Source organism: Daktulosphaira vitifoliae, unplaced genomic scaffold (genome assembly GCF_025091365.1).
Source record: "Daktulosphaira vitifoliae isolate Bord-2020 unplaced genomic scaffold, ASM2509136v1 Scaffold_5, whole genome shotgun sequence".
Taxonomy (NCBI): Eukaryota; Metazoa; Arthropoda; class Insecta; order Hemiptera; family Phylloxeridae; genus Daktulosphaira; species Daktulosphaira vitifoliae.
Window position 1 is genome coordinate 2430291 of NW_026099576.1, and position 20303 is coordinate 2450593.

The 20303-nt window shown below is 27.2% G+C and overlaps 2 protein-coding genes and 1 long non-coding RNA gene across 5 annotated transcripts in view; 2 read left to right on the forward strand and 1 right to left on the reverse strand.

Moving 5' to 3' along the window:
• Nucleotides 1–20303, reverse strand: part of LOC126908349 (palmitoyltransferase ZDHHC16) — a 33965-nt gene that overhangs the window by 6099 nt on the left and 7563 nt on the right. For 2 of the 3 annotated variants that reach the window (XM_050690341.1, XM_050690343.1), the window contains exons 3-5: nt 19017–19208; nt 14761–14878; nt 1190–1371 (exon numbers count right to left, since the gene is read on the reverse strand). In XM_050690341.1, coding sequence (XP_050546298.1) covers nt 1190–1371; nt 14761–14878; nt 19017–19208 — 492 coding nt within the window. The remainder of the gene's footprint in view (nt 1–1189; nt 1372–14760; nt 14879–19016; nt 19209–20303) is intronic. The other variant, XM_050690344.1, reaches the window with a different exon arrangement.
• Nucleotides 5482–8804, forward strand: LOC126908357 (52 kDa repressor of the inhibitor of the protein kinase-like). Its single transcript, XM_050690356.1, has 3 exons — nt 5482–5901; nt 6053–8401; nt 8470–8804. Exons 2-3 carry the CDS (start codon nt 7787–7789, stop codon nt 8548–8550), a joined length of 696 nt encoding a protein of 231 aa, XP_050546313.1. The 5' UTR covers nt 5482–5901; nt 6053–7786; the 3' UTR covers nt 8551–8804.
• Nucleotides 16219–17069, forward strand: LOC126908373 (uncharacterized). Its single transcript, XR_007704760.1, has 2 exons — nt 16219–16441; nt 16704–17069. It is a non-coding gene; the product is annotated as an uncharacterized LOC126908373 (long non-coding RNA).

The following is a 20303-nucleotide window of genomic DNA, read 5'->3' on the forward strand; positions in this document are numbered from 1 at the left end:
ATCTATACTTTTCCCATCTATGCCTTGTCTACACTGTGCCTCAACCCCACTGTGCTACCGTTTTTATTATTTATTTTACAAATTATTAAGTCAGTACATAATGAAATGAAGAGGGCGCCCAAGTACTTTTTTCGGCGCATCAAAACATGTCTCGGGAGATCATAAATTCTAGTGTATTGAGTGGTCATAGAGACATGATTTCTTATATTAGCTTCGACGCGAAGATGAGAATTTTACTCATTACTCAAATTTTAACAAAAATTTCGCAATTACTTAACTGCCAATTTCTAAAAAAAAGAAAAATCGGTAAAGCGTTTGCATATTTTAATCGTATAGTACATTAAATAAGCTTTAATTTGATTAAGTTAAGAATGACGTAAAGATGTTTTTTGCTATGCAAAACAATTCAAAGTCGACCGTTTTTACCGAAAATTGTATGATTTTTGAACTAATAATAGTCTTGTTATGAACTACTGCACATGTCGTGCTGATCCAGACAAAGCTGACCACTTGACTAGTGCATATTTGGGTCAAATATTTTAATATCAATTAGTCGTAGTTTTGTCGCCGTACTAATAATTTTATAGATTATTATTACGATACATCTATGTCAATTACAATAAACCACTAATAAATATTAAGTACTGAATTTGTTTCTTAAATACTTCTCAATAATTTTAAGAACTAAACCACAATACTTCAGGTTAATTCCGTCAACAATAGTATAACAGACGACTCGACATCGCTCGCCGACAATTCACACGCGATAAGACTAACCCAAGTAATCTGTGACACCGGAAAAACCGAGATCACAACAGTCTGATAACTTCTAGAAATTAAGCTTTCGGGTAATTTTTCTTTTTGTCATCAAATATATTGTAGTTTTATTTTGATATAAGTTTAAATCTGTTGGAACATTATGAAGTATTACAAAAAAAATTTTGACATGATTTTTAAGCTACATTGGTCGACAAACAAACATATATACTAACTTATAAATTAGAATTAGAATTATGCTGTTAAATAATAAGTACTAGTTGATTTAAACAATTTTTGAACCGTTATTTTGAAAGTTATTAAAACTTTAATACTGGAGTAGAAATGCGAAGGTTTTGGTTATTTTTAATATTAATGATTTGTTAATAAAACACGAAGTATATAATTAAATAAAACTTATATTTCTACTTACCTCTGACAATGAAATATTGATTTTAACTGGATGACCAATTGGCTGTTCTTCTTTATTAATTATTTCTGAGAAAACAATATCGGCTCCAAATACTATTAAAAACAAAGTTCCTAATGTCATATATATCATGTATAGAAAAAAATAACGATGATTATAAAATCCTACACAGTTATTTAACCACGCTAAATATAAAAAGTCAAGGATAAAAAATAATTATTAATTTGATCTTTGCAGTGAATACAAGAACTTTAAAATATTAAATTATTTAGACATTTCAATTATAATACCAACTTTATTTTAGTAATTTTTTCAAATAGTTTAGGAATCCTAACACAGTGAAATTTCGTCATGATTGAGACATATATAGATGCGAGTGATACAATGTAGATATTGACTTTTCGTTGAAATTTAGCGATTTTTGGTTTTAAACTATAATAACTCATACAAGAAATATCGTCGGGACGTTTTTCTTTTTTCATCATAAAGTACCTTACAAAAAATATAATTGATCTTAAGTTTAAAGAATACAAACATATTAGAATATTTAAAAAATTTAAAAACAAAATAATTTTTTTGATTTGAAAAATTTTTTGCGGCTGTTCTGACCCCGGCTGTTGGCGTGACGACTCTCAGCCCACTTGACTCGACAGTCCTCTATCTTTCTCATTGCGTTGTCCTGTATCGTATTCATGGGTGCTCATTAAGGAGCAACACTTAGACTTAACAGACTCAGACTCAAACTCAGACTTAACACTTAAAAAATATGCGACCCCTCACTATTACTGCACTAGACTCAAATAACTATAGCATATGCAGTGTTGTTGCTCATTTCAGTACACGTTACTTGTGTTTTATTTGAAAATAATAACTGTGACGATAATATATAGGTGACTGTAATAGTTTAAAACATTAATTGCCTCTTGCAAAGTCAAATTACACTATGTCAGTCATACGAAAATGTTCTCATAAAAATTTGAACTTCAAGGATTTTTAGAAACATTTTTAAACGATTGAAACTATCTATATTTTTGAGGGAGTTGGCCAATTGTACAAACAAAAATTAGTAAAATCGATCATATTATTTTAAAAATTAAAAATAAATATTTAAACTTCAAGTACGATTTATAAATTTTATAACTTGAAACACATTTGCATAGAATTGTTTTTTATGATAGTGATGTAAATCACTGTCAGACAATATCTATAATTGTCTCAACTATACCGCAACTTCACTTTGCTTTTTATTTGAATAAGCAAAAAAAAGAAATAAAATCCAGCGATAGTGTGCTATGATTGACGAAAGATAAAAAGGGCTATTTAAGCTAGTTTAAATTTTAGAAGTCATTATTTTCTATTTATGGGAGAACATAGTCAAAATATTACAAACAAGTGTAATTTTTTACACTCTATGATTCATATAAATTTATTGAAAATCATCAACCAATTGTCATAGTAATAAAGTAGGTAACATAAAATTTTACATACAAAATAATATCGACATTTTTTTTTACATGCGTATTTGAGGTCTTTCAAACTCTCCAAAACTTGCCTAAGATAGATGAAAATTTTCATTGTCAGACATAAAAAACTAGTGGGGACGTGGCATAGTTGGGTCCAGTATATATTTAATCTGACAGTGATTAAAATCACTATCATAAGAAACACTTCAATGCAAATTTGTAGATAATGTTTAATTCTAAGAAATTGGTGAATAATTACAAAAGCAACATCAACTATTTCCTTAATTATATCCAGATTAGTAATTCATAGATTCAAAAAAAATAATATAAAATTATATATTATATAATTGTTATATTGAATTGTTTTCAAATTATTATTGATTTTGATTTTTAATATGTTAAAAGTAATAATTTTTAACCTTCTTTATTTCGTCCTTTAAATTGAAAGTTTATAATAAAACAACATGTTTATTACCTTAATCTTTAGCTCAACTTGCAAGTTTGAAATTGACATTATTAAATAGAAAAAAATGAAATTGTTAAGATTAATATGCAGTAGGGAAATTTTATAATTACTGTTTAAAGTAAATTTATCAGAGAAGTTTGATTTTTTTTTTTTTGCATTTCTATCGTAATAAATCATTTAAATCAAAATCATAGTAATCATTATTAATTAACTTTTGGTGTTTGAAAAGATTCTACAATGGAAACATTTAGAACTTAATTAATTTTAATTATTTACATTAACTAAAAGAGCCAATAAAAAAAGTTGTTAAAAAGATATGCTCAATTGAGCGTAGAATAAAATTTTATAATAATTGTAAAAATCTATCGTTAAATTCAGGTGAAATTAAAAATCATTTTTTTTTTTTAATTTATGATTTATATAGCAAAATGTTACAAAAAAACACAGTACACGGGGGTCGCGGCACAGTGGTGACGTGGCATAGTTGAATCAAGATATCTGACAAATTTTTGTGAAAAAGTTGTTATTTTAAATACCCCCCTGTGGGTAGGTAAAGGGTTAAATTTATAAAAAAAATATACCAAATGATAGGTAAAGAAATCAGGCATCTATAAAAAATAAATATAGTTTAAAAAAACTAAAAAAACACGCTTTTAAAACACATCGAACTAAAAAGTTAAAAATAATTTTTAAAATAAATTTAAAATAATTATGAACAAAAAATACTAGTATTATTGTGATAAAAGCGTCGCGCGCATAATATACGAAAAATATGGCACAAAGCACCCACGTGGTCCAGGTGTGGGATTTATAGANGGAAGACATGAAAATGGTGTGGGATTTATAGAGAGTGACGATACATTACCTCAAGTAAAAGAATTCACCGCAGTAAATGACAGGATATGCTACATTCGAGTCGCGGGTCGCATTTTCGATAGCATTATTATAAACGCATATGCGCCAACTGAAGAGAAAGAAGAAAATCTTAAGAATGAATTCTACGATGAGCTCGAGAACATACTTGAGACCACAACAAATAGCTCTGTCAAAATATTAATAGGTCACTTTAATGCAAAAATAGGAAAGGAGGATATGTACAGACCCACAATTGGACCCAATAGCTTACATGACGTAAGTAAAGTTAACGGAACCAGGTTGATAAACTTGTGTCTAGCAAAAGGATTTACACTTAGTAGTACATACTTCCCAAGGAAGGACATACGCAAACAAACTTGGATAGCACCTAATAGAATAACTAAAAACCAGATCGACCACGTGATGATACAGAATAAACATAAAGGATGTATAAAAAGTGTCAGGAGTTATAGAGGGGAAGACGCCGACTCAGACCACTACCTTGTAATTACAAAACTTAAGATTAGATTATAAACAAGCTTATGACAGTATAAATAGAAAAGAACTATGGAAAACAATGATACATTTTGGAATCCCACAAAAATATGTCAATTTAGTAAAAATGTGTAATGATAAGACGTTACTTAAAGTACGTTTCTTACAGAAATTATCGCCGGCCTTTGAGGTTAACTCAGGATTGAGACAGGGAGATGCCCTGTCCCCAACTTTATTTAACCTGGGTCTGGAAAAGATTATCAGAGATTCCTATGAAGGACGAACAATGGAAGTTCTTGGCAAGGAAACTGTTTTAGCATATGCTGACGCAGTGGCGTATTTTGGGGGGGTGTCCTCCATGTCTGGACACCCCCCGACTTAAAAAAAAAAGATACATAATATATTAGTATTACATTTTTTTTATAATATACTATAAAATAAATGGTATTTTAAATAAATGACAAAAATGAAGTTAATTTGATATGATTCGACGACACGTTACGAGATTTATCTAAATTTTATCAGGGATATCTAGAAATTATTTGAATTTCACTGGGTCATAAAGATAACAAAAATACCCGCAGGAAAAATATAATAACAACGGAAATATTCTGAACTTGTAGCTTATTTTGAAATCTATTTTATATAGTTTATCAGTTTAGAGAATTATACATTTGAATAATACTATTATTTGACATTAATTTTTTCGTCGACCGTCGAGCATACAGCTATAACGTGCCATAAAGTAAGTACTAAGTACCTACCTATTTATTCAAATAAAATAAATAATTAAAATATGAACCAATCATAGGAATTTTATTAGAAATTACGAATAAATAACGAATAAATGTGTAATAAACTATTATACAATTTTAATTTTATTTAAATATTTTAAAATAATATTTTTATTTTTATTATATCTTAACTAAGTTATTACGCGTTACAAAAAAAATTAAATTTTAACAAGTCATTTATAACTGAGTTTGTAAAAGTTTATTTTATAATTTTGATCAGTATTATGCTTCAGTTAGCTATTCCAAAAAAATATTAATACATAAATAATATTTAACGAAACTAGTAATTTTTACTTGTTTCCTTTTACCCGTGCTGTCCATTTATACATTATACTAGCAATATAGTCTTTGAAACTGAGCCTCCCCTTAAAAAATACATATCAACTACTAATATGATTAATAAACTATTAGAATAAGAGTAAGTAATTATATTAAAATATAATATTTTGTCACTGAATAGAAAAATTCGTGTTTTGTCGATATTGCAATCTACGTTCTCTATAAATTGTTCTTTTGGCGAGTTTTACAGATATCCGGCAGTCACTACGACGATGGCAGTTAGAGTAAAAATGCCGCACTGCCGCCCGAGTGTTTCAATCATATTATGTAATATTATGACTGGGTGTAGCTGAGGGAGCCAAGGTAAATTGCTTTTATTCATTTAGTATTCAACCAATTAAAATTTTTTTCTCTAAGTTACTTATACTTGTATGTAACTCTACAAATGATTCTTTAAGAATTTTTCGAAAAAATAAAAAATTAAACGTTTTTGAATTTTGTTTAACTATTATAGCTTGCGATAATTAAGGAAAAAAGTGTTGTAAAATTATCAAAAATGGCACAGAAAAATCAAGGATCAATTACTTCATTTTTTAAGTTAACACCTACTACCTCAGAATTTAATTGAACTCATAACAACAATACTCTTACGAATAAACGAGCATCTTCGCCAGTTAACTCGATTGACTCCGCTAAAATTTGTCGCACTTTAAGTTTAGATACAAAAGACTCAAATAATATTTCTTTTACTGAGGACACAATCTATAGTAATAATTATGATATTGAATTTTATATTAACCGTAAGTTATCGAACGAAGATATCTTAATTGTTATGACGAAAATTTGGATGCCAAATATATCATTCAAATTCCCACAAAAACTATATACAGTTCAAAATACTTAAAGTTCCAGTATTCATGGCTATTAAGATTCCCTTATACTCGATAAAAGAAAATCATGCATTTTGTCGAATCTGTGTAGCTTTTTCCAAATCGAATGAAAATAACGGACAAATCTTTTTAGTAAAAAAAAAATATGATAATTGGAGAAATGCTATTGTTGATTTCAAAGAACATTCTAACAAGGGTTACCATAAAACGTGTGTGTTAAGTTCAGATAATTTCATGGATGTTGTAAAACATCCTGAGAAATCTATAACGTGTAAAATAGAAACTGGAAGAGCTGAACTAATTAGAAAAAATCGAAAAAATATAACTCCAATAATTCAAACCGTAATTTTATGTGGTAAACAAAATATTCCTCTCAGAGGACATCGAGATTCTGGGAAAATTATTGTTGAACAAGAAAATGACAGGCTTATCCAAGAAAATCAGGGAAATTTTAGAGAAATATTAAGATATAGAGCCCAAGGAGATAAACATTTAAAATCATTTTTGGAAGTTGAAGGAACAATAAGTAGTATACAAGTGCAACACTTTAAAATAAAATAATTGAATCCTGCAATAAAATTATTTTAAATAAAATCGTAACAAACATAAATGCCCAAAGATGTTTCACAATACTTGCTGATGAAACAGCTGACATTGGTGGAATCGAAAAAGTATCTTTGTGTCCACGATATTTAGATGTTGAAAATATGATTATCAAGGAAGAATTTCTTCAGTTTGTGTCTACGACAGATACTACTGGAAAAGGTTTAGCCGATATTATTATACAAAGTTTACATTCATTTGGTGTAGATACAAAATACCTTAGAGGACAGGGTTACGATGGATGTGCTTCTATGTCTGGTCAATTTAACGGAGCTCAAGCTATTATTCACCAAAGTCAACCGCTTGCGACGTATGTTCATTGTGCTGCTCATGTTTTAAACCTTGCTATTTCTTATTCATGTTCTATATAAAAAATACGAAATTGTTTAGGAACAATATCTAAAGTTAGAGATTTCTTTATATAACCGAAGCGAAAAGATGTGGTGAAAAGTCAAATCGAAGAAAGCCAAGAATGTATTACAAAAAAAACATTAAAACGATTATGTGCGACTAGATGGGTTGAACGTTTTCATGCTGTCAATGATTTTCTTGAGCTTTTTGAGTACGTAATTGAATCGTTATTTATAATTTCGAAGTGGAGTGTTACTGAAACATCATCACAAGCAAGCAATCTACGAACATCAATACTGAAAGAAGATTTTATTATTTGTTTACTTATTGTGAATAAAGTATTTAGTTTTGGATTACCTCTTTCAAAACAACTTCAAAGAATAAATATTGATCTAGGTGAAGCTATGGATCTTGCGGAAGATACAATAAAAGAACTTCAAACTTTAAGATCGAATGCTGAGTCTGAATTTCATAAAATTTTTGAAAATGCATTGACTTTATCAAATAAACTAGATACAAATATTTCCATACCACGTATTATAGGAAGACAAACGAAAAGAGTAAATATTGAGACAAATTCACAAGAGTCATATTTTCGAGTTGCTTTTTTTATTCCTTTCTTAGATACATTTATAGATCAACTAAATTTAAGGTTTGTTAATCAAAAAATGTTTTGGACTTTTGAACTATTGGACTTCAAATCATTAATTTCAACAGACGAAAATGAAGCTCACTTCTTACGTTTGGCGCAAATGTATATGTTTGACTTAAATGAATGCGAAGAATCTGTGTTACTGGCAGAGTTCAAATTATGGAAAAGACGTTTAGAAAGTATTAAATCATCAAATACACCAAGAAATGCCATGGAAGCAATAGTTTTATGCAATAGCCAAATTTATCCAAATGTATTTAAACTCTTACAGATTTTTGCAACTTTACCAGTATCAACTGCATCTAATGAGAGGTCGTTTTCTAATTTGAAAAGAATAAAGACATACTTGCGAAACACAATGTCACAAGTAAATTAATATTGGTTAATTTATTATTTTATAATTATGATTTTTTAAGTTTTTTTTTTTTAATACAGGGGCGATTTAATGGTTTGGCTATGCTAGCCATTAACATAGAAGTTGGCAAAGGCGTAAAGCATTTGAGTAAATGTATTTGAATAAAAGTATTCAAATACTTTCATTGGTATTGAATAGTATTTTTAAATACATTTAATAAAAAGTATCTGAGTAGTATTTTAAATACAATTATTTAGTATTTAATACTGTTTAATATTCAGTACTATTAATATACTTTTTTTTTTTAATTTGCTAACCGTAACACAGCAACCAAATTAAACTCAGTCAAAATGAAAATTGAGAATAATTCTCTGTTATTTTATATGTTACATTATACTATAATATAATTATTGTGCTTATCTAAATGCTATTATGTATACATCTATTTTTAATACNTATAGTATAACATAATTATTGTGCTTATCTAAATGCTATTATGTATACATCTATTTTTAATACATCAGTTGAACCTACAATAGCCTATTGCAGGTTCAAATGATTTACTCTATTGTCAATAAGACATACTTTACAGGTTTTTACACGTGTACTAATATTTATTTTTTTCACTGATTAGTCTCCAATAATTAATTTTATTTACCTCTAACAAAAAATATCGAAAATAATAAATGAGTTCTCTTAATTTAAGAGTACTCAATATTTGACTCAAATTACCCTCTTGGTAATTATTTAGGTGGAACCTTTTGCTCTTAGTTAAAATAAAAACATTATTATTATTTTTTAATTGTATTCTTAGTATTTAAAATACTTTTAAAGTAATTGAGTATTACTTAAATACTTTTGTATGAAAAGTATTCAAATAGTATTTTAAATACATTTTTTTTTAAATATTTGAGTATTATTTAAAATACTTTTTAAAAGTATTTTTTACAACTATGGAAGTTGGCATTGATACCAGTGAAGTAATTGATAATCTAAGTAAAAATAAGAGACGCCTAGATCTTATATTATAAATTTAGTTTTAAAGTTCAAAAATTGTTAATTTTACTAAAATTTTTAAAATATAAAAATATAAGAAATAAAGATCATGACATATTAAAATAGATCTTAATATCGTTGTATCTTCACAACAATTTATAGTCATTAAAAAAAAAAAATTTGGTTATCACTTATCAGTATTAAGTAATATAACATCTATATTCTATTATTAATCCTCTTTCTTAATTATAAAAAAAAAACCCAGCACAGTGGGGTCGCGGCATAGTGGGGATGTTGCATAGTTGGGTCCAGTATAGATTTAATCTGACAGTGATTAAAATCACTATCATAAGAAACGCTTCGATGCAAATCAGTAGATAGTGTTTAATTCTAAGAAATTGGTGGATAATTACAAAAGCTACATTATCTGCTAGTTTCTTATTAATACCCTGATTAAGATAAAGTATGTCGAATGAAAAAGGGATTATTAAAAAATATTATTTCTCATAAAAAAATTGTGTTGATTCGTACACTTTTCAATGAGTTATAGCATTATAAAGTTAAAAATGTAACCAACCCAACCCAACATCAACTCCTATTTCCTTAATTATATCCAGATTAGTAATTATTTTAATTATATATTATATAATTTTTATAATTAATTATTTTCAAATTATTATTGATTTTTAATATGTTAAAAGTAATCATTTTGAACCTACTTCTTTTTGTTCTTTAAAGTGAAAGTTTTAATAAAAAAAAAATGAATTTATTACCATAACTTTTAACTCAACTTGCAAGTTTGAAATAAATATTATTAAATAGAAAAAAATGAAATTGGTAGATTATTTCAAAAACAACAATAACACTTATTCCCTTAATTTTACCCCGATTTATAACTATAATATATGAATACATAATAATTACAGTAATTAAATTGAGTATGAAAGTGGTATTCAATAATATAATATTGTAATTTTTACGGAGATATTATAAAAATAAAAAGGAGTTGTATATTCATATACTTTTAATGCGTATACAAATTTAAAGGAATTTATGCAATACTTTTTAATAAAAAAATTTTGTTACTTATGAATAAATACACTAAACAAAAGGAACTTTCATCAGAAAAAAAATATACTTTTCTAAATAAACTTTTCGTGATGTTTTCAAATGTGCAATTAAACTTTTTCTATTACTTCTAAGTTTTAATATTATTACTTATTATTAAAAAATAAGTATTTACATATAAAAAAAAATAATTAAGAACAAAAAAAATTGTATTAAATTAATACTGATTTTGATTTTTAATATGTTAAAGGTAATCATTTTGAACCTATTTTTTATTGTCTTTTAAAGTGAAAGTTTTAATGAAAAATACCTTCTCAGCTTCGCATCGAAGCTAAAAAATGAATTTGTTACCATAACTTATAGTTCAACTTGCAAGTTTGAAATTGACATTATTAAATTGAAAAAAATGAAATTTTTAAGATTAATATGCAATCTGGAAATTTTATAATTACTAATTACAGTACATTTGTCAGAAAAATTCGATTTTTTTACATTTTTATCGTAATAGATAACTGAAATAGAAAGAATAGTAATCATATCCTAATAACTTTTGGTGTTTAAAAAAATTCTGCAATTGAAATATTCAGAACTTAATTAATTTTAATAATTTACTTTAATTAAATGAACCAATCAAACCAAAGTAGTTAAAAAGATTTACTCAATTGAGCATATTATCAAAAATATAATTATAATTGTAAAACTCCATCGTTAACTTCAGGTGAAACTAAAAATCATTTTTTTTTTAAATTTATGATTTATATAGCAAAATATTACTAAAAAATTTGGCATATTATAGACTGGTAGTAGCACACAGAAATAGAGTTAAAAAATTAATAAATTATAAAGTAAAATTATTTACTTTTGTAGTTGAATACTTTTATCATATCAAATTTAATTCGACAATAAATAATTTAAGAATATTAAAAATTAATGATTTTAATTGTTTGTATGGACAAATCTAGTTAAGCTACTTTTTATTTGAATAAGGAATATTTTTTTGATTTTTAAGAGTAATAACTTAAACTAATCATTAACTTAAATATCATAAACTTAAATGAATCATTTGACGTATCGTTGAAAAAAGTAGGTCTAGTGAGGGTTGGCAAAATAAATCGTAGCCAGAAAAAGAACCACATAGTAAAATAATATTAACATGAATATCAATTTCTTCTCACGAGGGGAGACTATAGTGATAAGATCCTTTATATTTATTGAAATTATTGAATCTAAATGAGATAAATATCAAATGATTTGAAAATTCTATTCTAACTCAAAAAAAAAATGCAAAATTTTAGAAGCCACAAACGGATTTGAACCTCGTACCCTAGGCGTTAAAGATCAAGGTGTTACCCATTCGGCAACTATTCGTTGATTTTTGTTGCATGATAAAATTGGCTATTTAAGCTAACTCAAATTTAAAAATTACTTTTTCGACTTTAAAAAAGTAAAAAATGTTAATAAGTATAATATCATATGTCTTATGAACTTTATTCTATGTCAATGAAATTATATAATATTCATGAAAGTCAGTTTATTCCCCTAATAAAATATTTTAAAATAAAATAAAATACAAAACCTAGAATTTTAATAAAAAATAGCATATTTTTAAATACGGTAGCCTTTTGCGCATAGAAGATAGGTCGTCGGGACAAATTTTTTTTTTTCATTTTATAGTACATAAAATAAGCTTTAATTTGATATATGTTTAAAGGACGCAGTATTTCCGGAACATTTTCAAAAATTAAGTTGAAAAAGTTAGTTTTTGTAAAAAAGTTGCAATTTTAAATCCCCCCCCATGAGCAGGTTAAGTGTTAAATTTTCAAAAAAATTATATCAAATGAAAGGAAAATATCTAAGGTTTTAGTTTAAAAAAAAATTATGTTGATTTGTTGATTTTTGAAAAAGTTATGGAAGTTTTAAGAAAAAAAAGTGAAAAAAATGACAAAATTTGTCGATTTTTAAATTTGTAATTTTTTTGGATATTTCCCCCATTTGCGGGGAACGAGGGAAAATTTTTAAATTTTTAAGGGTAATGTCTTCAACTAGATACAATTTGTGATCTTTTGACGTATTGTTAAAAGAAATCGGTCCAGTGAGAGCTGAGAAAAAGTAGTGACAGACACAAAAAAAATAAAAAAAAAAATAAAAAAAAAAATAAACACATCATGGTAAAATTAATACCTTCTCAGCTTCGCATCGAAGCTAAAATATAAATATCACACATATAGCCAATTATTTTATTTCCTTCATCTCTTCATTCTTTTTATTATTATAATTAATATCCTTTACTTTCTTTTTTATGACATACTAAAGTTTCAAATTTCAAATTACTTGTCAATTCCCAATACAGTAATTTGAAAATTAGTAATTTTTATTTACGTCAATAAACATTTTTACAATTTTTGTTTGTGAGGTTCATTAAATGTTGGACACCCCCCGAGAAATCATTCAAAATACGCCACTGTGCTGACGACGTAGTTCTTTTAGGGAATACGCGAGAAGATTTTACCCGCTCGGTTTCTAAACTAATGGAAGCTAGTAAAAATAAAGTTTATGTATCAATGAAGAAAAAACTGAACTTATGATATTATCTAGAAGAAACCTAGACCATTCAAACCTGAAAGTAGGAAANAAACCTAGACCATTCAAACCTGAAAGTAGGAAATATGACTTTCGAAAAGGTGGATAATTTCAAATACTTAGGTGTTAATATAAACAGCAGTAACAACATGCATACGGAAATAAAAGAAAGAATATCGAATGGAAATAAATATTATTTTAGCATAAACAAGCTATTACGATCAAAACTGCTATCAAGAAAGTCAAAAACCACACTGTACACAAGCTATCTTAGGCCAATAGTAACCTATGGATGTGAGACTTGGTCCACGACAAAAGATGACAATAGAAAACTTGCTAAAAAAGCTTGACACGCGGATGGTATTGGTCAGTCAAAATAAAAATTTGTTTATATATATATAATATTGATGACAAGCACGTGTGTACGGGTACGATAACTAAAAATAAATTTTTATAGGAATAGTGTGCCGTCGAGTGGCGAGCGAGGCGTGGGGAGGGGTGAATGCGTTACGACAGTCTAGTCTCAAGGCCATAAACGACGGGATACGTGATAACGCGTGGCGTTTGGAGAGTTACATACATACAGTTGAAACTAATATAAGCGTGTTAAAAATAAATATAGTTTAAAAAAACTAAAAAAACACGCTTTTAAAGCACATCGAACTAAAAAGTTAAAAATAATTTTTAAAATAAGTTTAAAATAATTATGAACAAAAAATACTAGTATTATAGTGATAAAAGCGTCGGGCGCTCAATATACGAAAAATATGACACAAAGCACCCACGCTTTTATCACAATAATACTAGTATTTTTTGTTCATTATTGTTTTAAGTTTATTAAATAATAAATAATAATNAATAATGCGACTTAAGTACGTAAACGTATCATGCACTAGGTATAACCGTATTTTGTGGGCGGGCGGGTCGGACTAACGTTATATCTGAGATATAAACAGCGGTAGGAATATATAAATATATATACGTAAGGCGCATTAGACGCGGGCGTTATTGGTCAGTCAAAATAAAAATTTGTTTATATATATATAATATTGATGATAAGCACGCGTGTACGGGTACGATAACTAAAAATAAATTTTTATAGGAATAGTGTGCCGTCGTGTGGTGAGCGAGGCGTGGGGAGGGGTGAATGCGTTACGACAGTCTAGTCTCAAGGCCATAGACGACGGGATACGCAATAACGCGTGGCGTTTGGAGAGTAACATACATACATACATACAGGTGAAACTAATATAAACGTGTTAATTATATTGATTTGATCATTTTTGAAAAATTAGCGATTTTTAAATTTGTAATTTTTTTGGATATTTCCTCCATTTGTGGGGAACGAGGGAATTTTTTTCAATTTTTGTGGGTAATGTCTTCGACTAGATACGATTTGTGATCTTTTGACGTATCGTTGAAAGAAATCCGTTCGGTGAGAACTGAGAAAAAGTGGTAACAGATACACAAAAAAAAAACACATCATGGTAAAATTAATACCTTCTCAGCTTCGTATCGAAGCTACAAACATATCATGGAAAAACCTTCTCAGCACTGCATCAGAGCTAAAAATATCATAGTAAAACTAATATTTTTTTAAATATGCAACAAAGTTAAAGAAATGTTTTTATCTTACAGATGTATAACTCTTTTTGATTACTTACAGCAACTTTAGAAATCTTAATAAATTTTTCATTAAATACTAAAACTTTAAATGAAAAGGATACGGCAATGATGATCCATTTTGAGAATACATTTGTTACAAATAGAACAATGATGTGTTCGAGGAGGTTTTGGCAGTTCACATTTTTTGCAAATAACTATATCATTTAACATCAAAGTACTCTGTAACATGATAAACACCAGTGAAAATATACATAAGACTTATAAAATCCAATGCGTAAAAAATTAATATATAATTTATAGTTTTAAAAAGCTACAATCATTTTGAATAATAATAATTAATATCTTATATGTGTAGGTAAAATGTACATATTTTTGTATGAAGTTAATAGCAAGGCATTTTATTAAACATTGTAAAAATGATATAATAAACACAAAAGTAACTTAATTAATAACAATAATAGCATTTATTTTCTGTAAATCCCTGAAGTAAGTTAAATTAAAAAATAGCAACAAAAATGAATTACTAAACTTTCCTTAAAGTTTTATGCTTACTGTAACATTTGCAAAAGAAAAAACCAATTATCGTAACAGTAATGGGTTAAGATAACACCACTGTAGATTTTTCAAAAAATCTATTTTTTTTTTATTTTCTTAAAAAATATTTTGAAGCCTATAGAATATAAGAAAAAAACTTGCAGACTCGAAAAAAATTTTTTTTTATTAAATATTGTTTATATGGCATTAAATACACAAAAAAAGAAGATAAATTTTCGCACTTGGAAGGGCAGTTTTACGGTCCTGGGATTGCAAATTAATGGTAAACATTTTTAATACTTGAATATTTCATTTTTTCACTTCTTAAACTTGTTTTAAAACTGTGATGGTGTCACGATACTACTATTGTAGTACATTTCCATAAATACACAATGAGAATTTTTTATTATAAACCATTTAATTAATAAAAAATATTAAAATTTTTTTTTTAAATGCATTTCTTAATATATCAACTATAAAGTATTTTTAAGTTCACCTTATGTCCTATGGGGCCGTTCATAAAATACGTTCGCATGCAAGGGGTGTAGGGATCTTGCTAAATGTGACAAGGGGGGACGGGGGGTCTACGGCAACGTCACGTTCGCCGTTCATTAAAACATTTTAAATTAGTACTTTCGACTATTTTTCTTTTTCAATTTTTATCATGATAGAAAGTCATTCATTTCGTAATTAGTAAATATATAAACTTTTGAACGTATATAGTTTTAATACAATAAATTGTAACTTGACATATTTACTTATGTTTATTTTTCGACATAAGCGCTAGCTCTTATATAACGTTTCCACGTATCCTGCGCTCTTGACTCAAAAACAAATGAAAATAGTGTTTCTCATGTATTTAATATTATATTATTCCTTCATTTAGCAGTGAACTAATACAGATGCTTTTTTCAAATTTCTCAGTTTAATACTTTTTATTACGTGAACTATTTGAACCGAAATTGGTAACTCCTGGATTTAATAGTTGAGATTTATATAAGAAAAAAAATGACATCGGTAAGAGGTGAACTTTACCAAAAATTATTTAACACTTATAAAAAGTGTTATCCTGATAAAAAATCAACTATTGTACAAGAAAATGTCAATAAGATTTGGAACGATTTCAAGTAAAAGTACAAAAATTATGGCAAGCAATTTGAAGTGAATATTCAAAATAATATTGAATCCTTAAATCAGAAGATAACTCAGAACACAGCAAGAAATTTATCGTTTTTTACAAGTCTTAAGGTAAGTCAAGAAGTTTTTTTGTACCTGGTTTATATTTACTATTATCTAGATTACATCAATACAACTCGTTGTTTATATTATTTTACTATTCTGAATAATTTTTATGTGTGCATGATTTTGATGCATCGATAATTAAGATCATAAGAGATAAGAAAATTAAATAATTTCGGTGTAGAATTATAGTGTAAACCAGCCTGTATAAGTCTCTATTTTATTGAATCAGTTTTAATATATACTTGTAATTAATTTTTTGTTTTTTTAGTCACAAAATACAGTCAAAGATGGTTCTCAACCGTCAGCGAGTAAAGAAGATCTTCCAAAAAACAGTCTCTACTGAAAAAATTTTACCTCGTGAAGAACAAATATGCAATTCAAAAACTGCTACACCCGCCCAAGATGTAAGCAGAAAAAAAATTTCAGTTATGGAATCAAGCTTAAATTCACTACTTCTACAAAGAGATTCTGGATTGTCTACATTTGGACTTGATAAATAAATTAAAAAGTTAAAAGAAAAAATAGAAACTGAAAAAAAATCTCTCAAGCGTAATCAATTAGCTTAACAAAGATTATCGAAATCCCGTGCAACAAAAAAAAAAGCTTGAGGATGTTTGTCTTGAGCATCCGGATGTCGCAGAAAAATTAAAAATAAGAAGCAATGCTGGTCGGCCGAGCTTAGAAGAGGATCAACCAGACATATTGCAAACTATCATAAAAATTGCCATCTTTGGTAGTTCTGCTGATGAACGACGTAGAACTGAGACAGTAAGAAGCTGTAAAAATTTAGATCAGTTACACGAGCAATTAAAAACTTTGGATTTTCAACTGAGTAGGAGTGCTACGTACTTACGACTTTTACCACGGAATTCATTTTCTTGTGAAGGAAAAATACATATATTCTACAGTTCCAGTAAAATTAATTCGTGCTCAAAATGACCTAAAGAAAAACACATTGATACAGAATTTGTGACAGCTTCAATTAGATATTTAGAGAGTCTTGCTTCTTTTCTTGGACCTAATGAAGTATTTTTTCTCTCACAGGATGATAAAGCCCGAGTTCCGATCGGACTCACAGCAACTTTAAAACAAACACCATTATTAATGCACATACAATATTGAGTTTCTCTTCCAGACCATGACTGGGTAGTGGCTACTAGACATAAATTGATACCGTCTGTATACGCTGGTATTGTTATTGAACCAAATGGTTTTGGAAATCCTTCAAAAGTAACCTATTCAGGACCAACATTTATAGCTATTCGGAGTGGCAAGCATTCTAGTTCAACTGCCAAGACACATACCAATGATTTCAAAAAAATTTTTGCACTGGAATCATTTAAAAGTTTGTATTTAATAGTTGCAGTCACCAACTAGCAACCATCACTCCGAAAGCTTTTCAAAAAATTTATACCCAATAAAAGAGTAATGACTAGTCTTTTTAATAAAAAATAAATTTGTTTGATTCATTTATTTTTAAATAAAATATAACCATTTTGAATAAAATAAGTTAAAAATGTCGAAAATTACCGATTTTCAAAATCGTAATTTTTTAGAGGATTTCTCCATTTACGAAGAACAAAAAAAAATTCTCAATATTATACTATTTTAGCTTTAAAGCTATTGGTTTTCCTCGGATGCGTCTTTATTTTTGTATCTGTCTTTAAAAATACTCTTATCCAATTGAATAGATTTTACTAAACAATACGCCAAAAGATCACGAATCGCATCTAGTTGAATTATTGAGCATCATACATTGGAAAATTTAAGTAATTAAAGAAAATGACCAAAATATTATAAATGTTATAAAACAGTTAATATTTTTAGTTTTGATTTATTATTATATTACTTTTAGTTGAAAAAAGAAAAACTATTCAAAACCTTGATATCGAAATACTATCAGTCATTAAAGCCAAATATCATGCAACTAGCAGTAAAAATAGTATATTTTGAAGTGTTTTGAATTGAATAAAGAATCTGCGACATTTAAAAACTAAATCAAATAAAAGTTTATATATTATAGTATACAATTAAAATAATAAAGACGTCGACAATTTGTTTTATATGATTAATCGGTGCCTTAAGTTAAATTAAAAATTTATTTCAAACAAATGATCGCGACTCGAGGCGTTTTACTATAGTAATATTAATCACTGTGAAATATCAATAAATACTAATCTTATGAAGTCTTAACTGAATCACGACTTCAATTTTTCAAATAATTGTTTTATGATAACAAAATTACTCTGTATATTGTATATTACAAGTATATAATATTTACACGAATTAATTTTACTTAAATTATATAATTAAACAATAAATGGTAAGACTTTAGAGTAAAGACTTTAGTAGTTTGCTGTGCCTACTAAGGTTACACTAGATTTAAAATACACATTTAATCCTATTTTGACAAAAAATCAAAATCAATGGGCTTACAACTTTCCTAACACAAAAAGATCAATAATTAATGGGCAAATATATTACTTTGCGGATGGAAATTGTTCAACCACCACATACCCAACATCACAAATATAAAATTTCTATAAAAAAAATACTACTAAAAATAATGAAAATAACTTACAGAAGTTGGAAAACCAGGAAGTGTCACAACACCCATGTAATAATTAAACACAACATTTATAAGTAACCAATTTCCAATTATTAGTAAACATACTGTATGTAATCTATTTTTATTCCACCAGTATGGAAGACCAACACAGTATGCAACAATTACTACAAATGTTGTTAAAATAACAACTAATACTACCATAACCTATAACATATAAAAAAATATTGATAGTTATATTTTTTCAAATCAGATTGATCTATATATCATAACCTAATCAATTAATTAAAAACCACAATAGATGCAATTATCACGTGATCGTAATGTGTAAAAAATAATTTTCAATCAAAACTTACATTAGTTATTTCAGTTATCATAAATGAATTCTTTCGTGACAATAAAATAAGAAAATTAATAATAATAATAAACTAAATTTATTTCAATTAATAATATGTTTGAGCGTATTTAGCTTCGATGAGAAGCTGAGAAGGTATTAATTCAAAATGACAACTTTTTCAATTTAACTTTTGAAAGTGTTCCGGAAATACTAACACTTTTATATATACCTTAAAAAATTAAAGCTAATGTAATGTACTTTATTATGGAAAAAAAAAATTCGGACTTTATTTTGTTTTTACAGTGAAAATAGATATTACAGTTAACAAAAAAAAAACCCAGCACAGGGGGGACGCTGCACAGTGGTGACGTGACATATTTGGATCAAGTATAATGATTTCTGACAGTGATTAAAATCACTATCATAAAAAACGCTTCGATGCAAATCTTTAGATAGTGTTTAATTTTAAAAAATAGGTGGATTATTCCAAAAGCAACATGATCTGCTAGTTCGTTATTAATATCCTGATTCAGATAAAGTATATCGAATGAAAGAGGGATTATTAAAAATTATTATTTCTCATAAAAAAATTATGTTGATCCATACACTTTTCAATAAGTTATAGCATTATAAAGTTAAAAATAAAAAAATAAAATCGAGAATTTTCACACAAAAATAGCATTCGGTAGCCAATTTCACCCTGAAGACAAAATAAATTACGGAATTTTTTTTTGCCATAATAAAGTGCATTACATTAGCTTTAATTAAAGATATATATAAAAATGTCAGACTTTCCGGAACACTTTCAAAATTTAAGTTGAAAAAGTCAATTTTTTGTGAAAAAGTTGTCATTTTGAATCCCCCCCTGTAGGCAGGTAAAAAGTCAGATTTATAAAAAAAATATACCAAATGATAGGTAAAGACATCATGCATCTACAAAAAAAAGAATTATATTGATCCATACA